The sequence below is a fragment of the Suillus subaureus genome (genome assembly GCF_016647635.1).
Source record: "Suillus subaureus strain MN1 chromosome Unknown BJ212scaffold_139, whole genome shotgun sequence".
Taxonomy (NCBI): domain Eukaryota; kingdom Fungi; phylum Basidiomycota; class Agaricomycetes; order Boletales; family Suillaceae; genus Suillus; species Suillus subaureus.
Genome location: NW_024538695.1, coordinates 24,311 through 37,807, shown reverse-complemented (window position 1 = coordinate 37,807; position 13,497 = coordinate 24,311). Strand labels below are relative to the sequence as shown.

Genomic DNA, 13,497 nt, shown 5'->3' with positions numbered 1-13,497 from the left:
TTCAACTGAATTCACATCTGTTTAGACTAGCAGCCTGACTGCATGCAATCATAATCTCAATACATTATGTGAATTTTATCTGCAGGTTTGCTATATGTTATGTTTTGGAGTTGCTGCCTACATCTTTTTCAGGTCATCACAATGCAGTCATATGACAATATCACACACAATTTGAGCATGTTTCATGCAGATCCCAGCCATCACGACTGCCCATATTGCATGTGTAAATGGAGACTTATCTACCGCCAAGGAACTACTCACCCAAGATATCAACACCAATCCAAACAACCTCTCTGGTAAACTTGACTACCAATTACTACCTGTTGCTACCCATTGTGTTCTTGCTTACCTGTATTGGACTGCAACTCAAGCTGAGCCAGGCAAAAGCCAAGCTGTTATTGACAACTAATGACTCACCAACCCTATGCCCTTACTGCCTGACCAGTACAGTTACCTACTTTGGTATTCTGACTTGTCTCACCCTATGCCCTTACTTCTCAGCTAGTACCCTTACTTATTTTGGTATTCTGACATGCTATGACTCATCTTGCCCTCTACCCTTATCACTAATATGGCAGACCTGTGTCATATCCGCATATCCAGATCTCAGATCCAATCCATATCTTATCTCAGATCCGATCCACATCTTATCTCCAATTCTTTCCACATCTTATCTCCTTCCAACATCTCATCATCCAATCTGCCACTCATCCGGTCCAGTCCACAATCAGCGCTCGTCTCCTTTTGGTAATCTCCTAACTCCAGTATTTCAGTTATCTATATATCTGTCCTACTCATTGATCCATTACCTATGCTTCATTTCCATTTCATTATTTGTGATCCATTTCTACTTACCAATAGACTATCCATATGCTTCGTACATAGCCTCAGACCCTGCTGATTGATCATTCCGTTAGATGCCTATAGTATATAACCTCCTGTAACTTTCTGTAGCACCTTAGTTCGAATATCATCTTAGTTCTGCTCATTCCTGTCCTCCAGACCTAAGTACCACTACTCTTGTCACCCTCCAAGACTTAGGATTGATTCCTATAGTCTATCTCTATCCACCTCTGTCTACAACAGCCCACTACTGCTAGTTTCTAGTCTGGACTCATCCAGATTAGCCTTATGATACTTATCCCACATCCGGAAGTCATCCAGATCTGCTACACTACCCATCCAACCCTCCGGACACATTAGTCTTGCCTTCCTGAAATAAGGGGCAATACTCGGGTAAGGGGCACAGTGCACAAGCTGAGGCCAAAGTCCTTCAGATCCATTTAGCCTTGAGTACAACCTTAACAACCTGCCCTTATCCCTTCCAATGGTATATATACCTCTTGGGTAGCACTCATATTCCTTAACTTGAATCTACTTGGTTCTAGCTATTTCCCTCTTGAAAAGCCTAAGCAAGCTTTCATTATTTATCAAGTATCTTCATTGGAGCTCATTACTGCCAAATGTCCTTAGCCTTGAGAAGAAGAAGATTGACAATGCACTAGTGTAATTGTTGATAATTCATTGTAGCCCTTGCAGCTAGATCAATTTGTACCTACAAACACTCACTGGTTGCAGCAGGCTTGGTGTGAGCCCCAATCCAAGTTCTATGTTACTCACTTGCCTCATTTGCTTGTTGCAGACCTAGCTTGATCATAACAGTCAGCTCATAGTTACCAAGCCCTAATTTATGCATGCCTGTTATCTTCTCAATTGCTGCTCAGTATTCCAACACAAAATTGAGCATATTGAAGGTCGAATTCCACCTGGTGGATATATCATGTGGCATGATTCATACATTAAGATCCAAGTCCTTGATGACCTGTTTCCACACAGGCAGAATAATAGTCATTGAATGGATGATTTTGAATGCAAGTTTCCATAGCTGTGATCTGTGTTAGTTTGTATAGGTGAGTTTCACTTATTGACACTGTCACCTTCACTAAGACAGGCTTCACTAGACAGATACTGTCTATCAGTTCCTTGCACTCAGCCTCTTTCAACAGCTGTAATTCATCAACCCAGCCCCCATCATCATCTTTGCTTTCCTGGTCCTTGTTTGGATCTTCATCTGCCATTTGAGTATCCTCAATCTCTATATTCCTGGTAAGTTTATCTAGTTCTGGATCTGTGCTACTGCCTGATTTTGTGTTAAGCTCACAAATTAAAGACTTTGCTACAAGGTTCATGATATGCAAAAGCATTGAGTTTGGTTTATCTCACTAGCAAAATGCACCACTCAATCTGCAAGCTCTGTGACAAGTGTATCATTGGATGTCGCATTATCTGCTGTGATGCTCAATATCTACCCCAGTCAGGTAAGGGTTTTATGGAGTGGCTAACCTTAAGTACCTTGTCTGATATGCTAAAGTCTTTTAGAATGTGTGCAAATGTGTCAGTGAGATTTGTGCCACTGTGAGACTGCAATATGTCAGCATGTGTACCATCTTGTTCAAACTTTGGGTGAGTTGTACCTTTGCTATCTCAATCAACTATGTCTAGTATCATTGAGAATGGCTGACCCTCATGCTCTAGATGCACAGAGATGGCTATATAAGCCCTGTGATTGGGTGATGTCCAGGTATCTGTTCTGAAATTGAGTTCGCCATCATAATTCTAATAATTGCTTTAGTTTGCTGATCTTCTGCACTACATTTTGCTTACTTGTAGCATCCATGCTATTCATTCACAAGTCTTGATAAAGACTTGCTTTACATCATGAGCAATTGTTGAGGGTGAAAGTATGTAGTAGTCTGGGCACCCTGTCTTCATCAAATTCTGAAACCCTTGATCATTCACAGTTTTGAATGGTCTTAGACCCTCCAACACTCAATGCACAATCTTCACCCTGGGTCCTATCAGTAGTGACATCATCAAGCAGATGGAAAACAAACCTCATCTCTGTGCAAGCAGGTAACTTTGCCTTTACCTTTTTGCTCAAATGAGCTTTTGATAGTCCCTGTCTCAAGTAGATCATTGACAACTCCATCTCATGCAGCAGCAGTGTCCCTGTGCTGACAATGACACTACTGCAGACACTGTAGGCATTCTCCCATTTTCCTCTGATAAACATCCAAAAAAATATTGATTGAGAAGATAGAAATTTCCTCTCATGTTGCCTGTCAAAACATTGAAAAAAAAAATCATGTGTTAAAGATTTTCTGTGCATGGGACATGATGCAAAAATTGGTCATGTTGCTTCAAGGATAATACTGCATTTTCTATCTATTGTCTTTACAATAATGTTAAATTTTTGTCCACATATACTATGTTTTTCAAATGTTTTGTGTATAATTGAAAACACAGACCAGAAATTTAACCTCATTGTAAACTACAGTGTATAACCACTGGTTGACACAGCAAATGTTAATTGTCCTCCTGTACACCACATACCTCCAAAATAATTGTTTCTAAGTGCTAGAATGATGATAAGTACTGTAATATACATGACAGATGTATTACAATTTTAATAATCAACAACAATAATGTATGAGAGTGTAGTCAAGCTATGTCAAGTAGTGTCACATGAAACTTGTCATTGACATGGCTGTGACAAGTGTGACACATCACTGCGATAACAATGATAATGTGTGGTGTCCACTTTGACACACATCTCCCTAGCTCTCAAACTCTTCTCCTGAATCCTCAGACTCCAATTCATCATCCTGTGCTATATCCTCAAGGGTAACAGCTGAACTTGATGCCACTGAAATCTCCCTGGGGCCTGGTGCATGTTTTGGCTTCAGTGGTCTTACTGGCTTCCTTGGCCAGTTCTTCTTTTCCACATTCTTGGCTGCCAACTCCTTCTATACTGCCACCCATTTTAGCACATCCTCAATGTGTTTCTCCTGTGGTTTATGCCACTCTGCTTCAATGGATACCTTTTCTGACCTTTTTGCAGCTTGTGAGGCCTTCCACTTATATTTCTTGGCCTCCTTTCCTTGTTTTTCCTGCTCGATACGCTCCAGCTCCTGTGTAAATGCTTTGTCAGTCAAGTAACGACCTTTTCCCTTGGGAAAACCTTTGCCTGGTCCATTTTTTTTGTCTCTTGTGCATACAATGATTGGCTTTGCTTTGTGCATAGTAAGCCCTGAACCATAAGCTGAGCATGTGCACCCTCAATAATGGGGTCCTGGCTTTGCAGGTGAGTTTTTGCACTGCTGAGGCTATCTTGCAGGTCTTCTGTGTACCTCTCAAGTTTGATCTATGATATTGTTGATGGCTTCACATGCAACAATGACCAATTAGGTGCAGGAATCTTTGGCAGTGCCTCAAGAATGGGTCGTGCAATTTGATGTGCAGATGCAACAGGATCCTTTGATACTAGAAAGCTCCCTGAAGCTGTATGTAAAATTGTAGCATTCATGGATTGCATGCATTTAGATGGTGTGTATAGGGCCGGATCAATATTGGGGTCAATAGGATGACATGGTGACCTTGCTCCATGAGATGCCAAAGTATGTGTACTTGGTGAAGTGTCAAATGATGTAGGTTTATGATATTGAAATGTTGCCATTACAGCATGAACAGGGCTTGAATGTTGTAATGGGAAGGCACCTTTGACTGACATTGCCTCACTGGGCTTCATCTGCTTTGCCATGATGACATCCCTGTTGAACGGGTAGATTCCAGTAGCTGTGCATGCTGCCTTGATCAATGTAGGTGTGAATGCCTTCAAGAAAGCATTTCTGAAGACTTCAATGAAGCTTCCTTTGTCAGCCTTTTGTTGATATTTCTTCTCAAAGCTGTTTACTTTGGACTTCCAGGTCTCCTTGAACTGTGCAAAGCAGATGACATCAAGGCCTTGAAGCACATATGTACAATGAGGTGGGCAACCAAGAATCTCAATGTTGTTCTCTTGGGCATAATGAAGAAAGGCAGGTGTATAATGAGAACTGTGACCATCAACAATCAAGATTTGGGTGCAGCCACCTGCCTTTTCTTTGGTCTTGGCATTGAAGTCATCATGCAGCCACTGTAGTGCTAACTCGCTGTCTGTCCATCCATTTGGAGACACTGCAATCCTATTGAGTGGTGAGCTGTGTGTCTAAGTTTGAATATGCAGGTGGCTCATGAAGCCTTTGAAACATTATTGTCACTCCACTTCTTGAAGATGTTCTTACCCTTGAAAATGACTGTCGGCAGGAGTGCAGTCCCATCTGCACAGATTGTGACAATGGAGGTGACATTTTCACAGTCCACTCCACCTTGTTTATGCTGTGTCTTTGTGCCTCTCCTTCCAATAACACGGTGAGTGCCCTGGTCACCTGGTGTGTTGCCTATCTCATCCATTGCATACATATCCTCTTTCTGAATAGGTTAACCATCCTTGCCTACAATGCCATGCTTCTCCACAAGGTTAAACCAATGCTCAATTGTGACTGGGTTCAGTGCCTGGGCCCTCTGTGTATTGAGTGGCTTGCTCCAGTGGGTCTGTAGCTTGTCACTGTGCCTTGTGAAGAAGCACTGACACCAATTAATTCCAACAGGCTCAAATTCATCACCAAGACAAGACTGGAGGATTTCATTTGCATCATTTTTGATGATGTTGTGTGTTAGAGGGATGCCATGATCTGCAGATTGAATGGCAAAGTCAACAATTACTCATTCTTCAGCTACTGTTAGCTTCTGTTTTGTAGCATTAAAGTCTGAAATGGACTGCTTGTTGTGATAACGTCTTGATAGTGTCTTGAATGGAACACCATACTGCTGTGCAATAGGCTGCAATCCCTTTCAATCTTTCTCTGGTTTGGCCTGCTCTGTAATATATGCTGCTAATGCATCTGCCATAGACAAGGCAGCAGTACAGCGCTTGTCTTGCTTCTTCACAGCATTGGATTTTGCGTGATTGACCATTTTAGCAAGAATGAAACAGTACTAATGGATGGAAATGACATGGCTGGGAAAAGTGCATTTATCATTTACGTGTTGTACACAATTGACACATTTTTAGTTCCCACACCCCTGAGTGCCATGCTGTGTCATGCTCCAGTGGCCTCCACATAATCTTCATTCAGACTCAGTGAAATATCAATCATTTATTGCAAATTGTGATCTATACATTGGTGAATGTGTCTACCTATATGCTGATGGTGTTTTTGCCACATACTACAGTGACCTATCTTCATATTATATGAGTGAACTGGTGTACATAATATCCTGTATAAGATGGGCCAGTGGACCATGGGCTGATATTATATATATCCTCGACATTGATAGATGGGCCAGGAGGGATATTATTACCAATGGAGATAGGTGGGCCCATCTAGGTAATATGTAGGAGTAGGATGGACATGTATATTATAGACAGCTGGGCTGAAGAGATGTAAGGCAAATATTATTATATAGATGGGTGGGCTGATGTAGTGGTTTTTAATATAATAGAGGGATGGGCTGAGGTAGTGTGGTATCATATAGATAGGTGGGCCGAGGTAAGATATGTATCACATAGGTGGGTGGGCCAAGGAGGGTATCATATAGATGGGCCAAGGGAGGTATCACAACACCTAACACCCGAGTTCCAAACATGACCATCAAGTACTAAGTACTGAGTTATGTAAAAAGACACAAGATACTGTGGGTCCATAGGAAGTCATGTAATAGTACTGTCTACGGTGTCAGTCATGGGAATAATGAGAATGGACTGGACATAGGGATAATGGGTTTCCAAAGGGTATTGGGTAGTCCGATATGCAGGAAAGTAGTGGGTCCAAAGGTGCAGGGTATCAGGTTCATTGGGTTATCATCAGGTTAGTGGGCTGGTATCAGAAACCATGAAAATAGCCTATTGTGAATTTTTCACTACACAAATCACTGAGTGTGGAGTGCCAAGACTCAAAACCTGAAGCCCAAAACTTAAAACTCAAAACTCAAAACTCAAAACTCAAAACATGTATGTGTTAAGAACCATGCTCAAGGGAGAGAGAAGACTGACTCAGAGAGGCTTGGCCTCAGCTCATATGCTGTGCCCCTTACCCAAGTATGTGTGTTACAATCAAGCTAAGTCTGTGACAAGCAAACAAAGTAAGTGAGTAACATAGAACTTGGATTGGGGCTCACACAAAGCCTGCTGCAACCAGCGAGTGTTTGATGATATGAGTTCACAGCAATCAATCTAGCTGCAAGGGCTATGATTGATTATTGACAATTATGACAGTGAAGTCATCAATCATTCTCTTCTCAAGGCTAAGGATGTTGGCAGTGACAAGCACCAACAAAGGTACTTGATAAAGAGGAGAGCTTGCTTAGGGCTCAAGGAGTAGACAGTATGAACCAAGTAGATTCAAGTTAAGGAATACAAGTGCTACCCAAGAGGTATATATACCATTGGAAGGGATAAGGGCAGGTCTGCCATATTAGTGGTAAGGGTAGAGGGTGAACGAGTCAGGATACCAAAGTAAGTAGAAAGTACCAGTTGAGTAGTAAGGGTAAAGGGGACACAAGTCATGGTGAGTCATGACAAGTCAGAATACCATAGTAAGTAAGAAGTACCAGTTGGGTGGTAAGGGCATAGGGTCAGCAAGTCATTGGATGAACTGAAGATAAGGTACAACCAACAGAATAGTCAGTGGAACAATTGAGAAAGAGAAAAGGGGCAATCTCCTGAAGAGGAAGGAGTCCAATGAGGGTGTGAGGCAGGAAAATGAATAGGGGCCAAACAAGCAGATGTTACTGTAACAATGTGCCCTTCACCTCAGATGAAGTCCAAAGGACTTCTGGAGGCTGGCTACTCTGGTGGGGTGTGAGAGGACAAGACTTCTGGAGGAGCATGAGAAACATCCAGAGGAGCACAGGAGAGTTCTGGAGGAGTATAGGAAATACTCAGAGGAGTTCCCACTGCACAGGAAGTGGAGAGACCCCAAGGTAATATCTCTGTGGGAAACAGGATGGAAGGATAGGATGTCTGGAGGTCCAGAAGTATGGAGGACAGGAAGACTGAAGGTCTAGAGGTACTAAGGGACAGGACATCTGGAAGGAATAGGGGCTACATCAGATGAAGTCCAATGTAGACACAAACAGAGGTAGACTACCCTAAGGTAGAGTCGGAGAGACAGGAATTGGACCTAAGTCTGGAAAGAGAGTAAGTGCCAGAAAGGCAAGGTTCCAGCCTAGGGACTCAATCCCTAGGCCTGATGGATAGGACAGAACTTAGGTGGACCAAAGTCCAGGAGAAGATTGGGCAAGTCTAAGTTGATCAGTTACCATTTGACTGAGATATAAGCTAAAGAAACCTGAAATATCAGCAATAATGAAAAAATGAAAATCATTATTAACTTCCTTAACAAAGGTTGTAGTCAGAGTCTAGGTGAGTGTATTGGTGGTCTTTTCTTGTCCATCAGTTACCAGTTGACCGAGATATAAGCTAAAGAAATCTGAAACATCAGCAATAATGAAAAAATGAAAATCATTATTATGCTTCACTTCCTTAATGAAAGTTTTAGTCCAAGTCTATGTGCATGTATTGGTGGTCCTACTGAGTGTTGGTACTCAGGACTTGGGAATCGGACCAACCTTTGCCTTAGCCTATCAGAATTGGATTATATGGACTGGAAGCATGTTATATGGTCATATAAGACCCAAATAAATAGGATTGAGTCAGATGGCAAAGTATATATGTGGAAATTGAAGGGTACTAGTCCTCTCTGCATATGTGTGATAGAGAGGAGAGGCATTTTTTCTTTGTTACTGACTTGAGATGAGCTGCCTTGAAAATGTTTCTCACAGTGTGTGAAGGGACAGGGGATGGGATGGTGGAATTGATGTAATAGGTGGCCTGGACAGCATTATCAGCCTTTCCTGTAGTGATATGTTGAATAATTGCCCTCCTATCAGTAGAGGTGAGCTTGGAATTACATTCTTCACAGAAGTTTTGCTTGTCTGTGTGACTGTCTTTAATGAACTTGACCACAGTAGACTTGCATACTCCAGTTCTAGAGGAAATTTGACAAGCAGAGAGGCCAGAATAGGACAGAGAGAGGACATTATCCCTTTGAGCAGGGTGGGTGGCTTTCATGGTGAATATAACCATGACACATGAGAAATTTTGATTTGTATAGTTAGATATGGTTTTAAAATGACATAATGACACCATCTTACAATTCATTTAATGGTGTCATAAATGATGATTTATATAGTTTTAATATGTGCTCAAAAAACTGTCCGCATGAGTCATGCTTTTGTAAGCCTTGTATCTCCACCATATCTCCTCTGATTCTCATGATATAGTGCTCAATTGAAAGCCCTGAAGCAGCACTACAATGTAGTATCAGCATGTCACTGAGGTCTTTCTGTATTCTCACACAATATTATAAATAGTAAAAAATGCACAAACATGCAGACAGTTTTTTGAGCCACTGTATGTCCATTATAATAGCCCTAAAAGCTTAGAAAGATCCATGAAGGATTGATGTAATGACAGGCAAAAATGATATATGTGTGAAAAGTGACAATAGGCATCTTTTTACACAAAGTCACATTTATATATGATTCAGGCCAAAGATTTCATTAAAAATATGTAGGATAGGTTGTAAACTACCTAAGGAACCCATACTGCCTACTGCCCTGAGGGTAGGAGTGGCTGGAAGGGATGTAGTGAAAATATGAGTTGACCCAGCATTAAAGTCCTACCACTGCTCAACTGACCATTTTCGATGCTTTGGGTCTTTGAAGTTTCCCACACTCAATTTCTTGTCTATTTCACTTCCTCAGCACTCAATTCTTGGTGGATTTGTCTGTAAATTTATGTCTATGATACTTGATATATTTTAAATATACTCCAGGTTTATGATTATTAAGATTCAATGTCTTGAAGGTATGGCCCCTTATCAGTAGAAATGGCAAGCATACACACTAGCTCACAACTCCAGCCTATTGTAAGCTGATCTTGGTCATAAGAAGCAAGAATATAAGCCATACTTGTTATATATCAAAAGGTTGGATCATGGATGCAAGAGCAAGATACTGAAAATCATGAAAAATGTCAAAAGTGCAATTGTCTATGTTTTGTTCCTAGAGAAGGATCATGTGTGTCCTGGGCTGGCTATATGATATATCTACTCCAAATATGCTCAGGAATAGACTTCCTACTGTCCTTGAGGTCTAGTCCTGCAGGGACAAAATATCCAGGGAGTGAACCACCAGGAGAGGGGGAGGTACACTATACAATAAAGGATTACCATATGGTCCTGAGCTCCTGATACATTGTTTCTATTGCTAAATAGATGATAGGGATATAATTTCAAAGTCTATTCACCTAGAAATAAACACATAGGAATATCTTTTGTATTTTGATGGATACATGCTATATCCATTTAAGTACCAAGTCCCAACACTTGATAGTTGGTAGTCAGTATTTGAGCTCCGAGTGCTAATATCACCTACCAATATGTTCACCTTGACTCAGACTACAACTTTCATTTTTTTCATTATCCCCGATGTTTCAAATTTCTTTAGCATATATCTTGGTCAAATGATACCCAATGGACAAGAAAAGACTGCCAATACACTCACCTAGACTTGGACCACAACTTTCATTGTTTTCATTATCCCTGAGGGAGAGTGATTTGCCAATATCAGCTGCCAAGTCTTGACTGCTGAATCCCAAGTACTGAGTCCCAACACTCAGTAGTCATCATTATCACCTTGGCAGTGATGTAAGTCCTGAGTCCTGAGAACCCACTATCAAGACCCAAAACCTGAGTTCCATACCTGACCACCAAATACCAAGTGTCAGTACTCAGGACTCAGGACTGTTGGCTGGAGTACCTGACTACTGATTCCCAGGTACCAAGTATCAGAACTGAGTACCGAGTTCCCAACTACTGATTCCCAGGTACTGAGTACTGATTCACAAGTCTCAAGTACCAACACTCAGTAGGACCACCAATACATGCACATAGACTTGGACTAAAACTTTCATTAAGGAAGTGAAGCATAATAATGATTTTCATTTTTTCATTATTGCTGATGTTTCAGATTTCTTTAGCTTATATCTTGGTCAAATGATAACCAATTGAAAGGGAAAGACTACCAAGACACTTACCTTGACTCACACTACAACCTTCATTAAGAAAGTTAAGCATAATAACAACTTTCATGTTTTCATTATCATTTGCCTATATTGACTACCAAGTCCTGAGTCCCAACACTTGGAAGTCAGTAGTACCGGGTTTTAGCACTTGACACTTGGTGAATTGTGTAATGAAATAAAAAATTTCATGTTATACACATTTTTTTGAGATTTGGTTTATGGTTTTTGGTTTTTGAGTTTCAGGTTTCAGGCTTCAGCACTTGACACTTGGTGAATTGTGTAATGGAATAAAAATTTTACATGTTATATACATTTTTGTGAGATTCAGTTTTTGAGTCTTGAGTTTTGGTTTGTGGTTTTTGGTTTTTGAGCTTCAGGCTCCAGCACTCAACACTCAGTGAATTGTGTAATAGAATAAAATAAAATAATGTTGTATACAGTTTTTTGAGATTTGGTGTTTGGTTTTCAAATTTTGGGTTTCAAGTCTTGAGTTTTGGGGTTCAGGGTTTGGGTCTCAAGTCTCAGCACTTGACACTCAGTGATTTGTGTAGTGAAAAGTTCACATATTTGGCACTCGGCACTCAGTGATTCAATAAATGGACTTCAAACTTTTTCAAGTTTTGAGTTTTGAGCTTCGGGTTTCAGGTTTCACTTTTTGTATATCTGGGGCTCAGGTTTCGGGGTTCAGCACTTGACACTCAGTGATTTGTGTAATGGAATACAATTTTTACATGTTATATACATTTTTGTGAGATTTGAGATTTGAGATTCAGGTTTCAGGTGTTCAGGTTTTGAGACAGTGATTTATGGTGAATGAAAAATGGATATGTTCCACACTGGGTTTCAGTTTTTGGGCTTTTGGGCTTCAGTACTTGGTAATTGGTGAATGTCAGACATGGTGTATTCAGGTTTTTGGGCTTTGGGCTTTGGTGGTTGATGGTAGGTATATGCACTCATATAGTGGGTATGTACTCCATGTGCTCAATTCTCTGGTGCCTACATCAGCACCCTGATTTGTATGTTATCCAACTATCTCAGCCCAGTTATGTTTATTGCACTCATTTACCTGGGCCCACCCAACATGAAACTTCTGGTGTTGGCATTTGGTACTCAGCACTTGGTGAAGAGTTTTGAGTTTTGAGTTTTGATGTTTGAGTTTCAGGTGTTGGTACTTGGGTTTCAGTACTCAGTACTTGGTAATTCAAGACTCAAAACTCAACACTTGTAAAAATGTATGAGTTTTGAGTTTTGATGTTCAATGTTCTAGTTTTGGGTGTTGGGTTTCAGTACTTGGTACTCGGTGATTTGAGACTCAAAACTCAAAACTTGTAAAAATGTATAAGTTTTGAGTTTTGAGTTTTGAAGTTTGTTTTGATGTTCCAGTTTTGAGTTTTGGGTTTCAGTATTTGGTAAATGTCAGACATGGTGTATTCAGGCTTTCAGGTTTCAGGTTTCCATGGTCAATGGTAGGTATATGCCCTCATATAGGGGTATGTACTCCATGTCTTCAATTCTCTGGGCCTACATCAGCAAACTGATTTGTTTGTTACCCAACTATCTAAGCCCAGTTATGTTTATATGTGATAACAACTACCTCAGCCCACCCATCAATATAATATATATCACTACCTCAGCCTATATGTCCATATGTCCATATAGTATACCAATACCTTGGCCCTTATGTCTATGGACCGTCTTCCAAGGTATCACTGGATTCTGAGTTGACAGGGTGCTTGGCTGTGTTGACTTTGATTGACATGGACAGGATCTGAGTCTGAATGTCATTGATGACTTGGATCAAAACTAGTGCAACAGCATTGCTCATATGTCCATATAGTATACCAATACCTTGGCCCATACATCTAAATGATACATATCTCGGCCCATCCGTCTATATGACATCCCCCTATGTTGTTGGCCCATCCATCTATGTAATATACCCCTATGTCAGCCCACACATCTATCTAATATACCCCACATCAGCCCACCCATCTATGTAAAATACCCCACATTGGCCCACCCATATATATAATCAATATTTCACCACTAATATGTCAGCCCACCTGTCTAAACAATATACCATACATTGGCCCACCTGTCTATATAATAATATTTGCCTTACATCTCTCTGCAGCCCAGCTGTCTATAATATATGTCTATCCTACTCTACATATTACCCAGATGGTCCCACCCATCTCTATTGGTAATAATATTTCTCCCAGCCCATCTGCCATTGTCAAGGATATTTATAACATCAGCATAGATGGGCCCACCTGTCAACATCAAGGATATACATAACATTGGCCCATAGTCCACTGGCTCATCTTATATGGGATATTATGTAGGTTGGTGACCTGTATAATACAGAGTTTGTCACTGAAGGGGCTCTTTTTGCAGCAATATAATAACCTATATTACCCAGTATATAGATATCAAAAAGTTGATGCTCTATTTTGAGCCACATTTCA

At 40.7% G+C, this 13,497-nt stretch overlaps 1 protein-coding gene across 1 annotated transcript; it reads right to left on the bottom strand.

The window, feature by feature from the left end:
• Positions 1-1,792: 1,792 nt before the first annotated feature.
• On the bottom strand, positions 1,793-2,189 carry BJ212DRAFT_1488275 (uncharacterized protein; the record flags this gene model as incomplete). Its single annotated transcript, XM_041341361.1, has 2 exons — positions 1,793-1,885; positions 1,938-2,189. 2 exons carry the CDS (start codon positions 2,187-2,189, stop codon positions 1,793-1,795), a joined length of 345 nt encoding a protein of 114 aa, XP_041185749.1.
• Between the last annotated feature and the right edge of the window lie 11,308 nt (positions 2,190-13,497).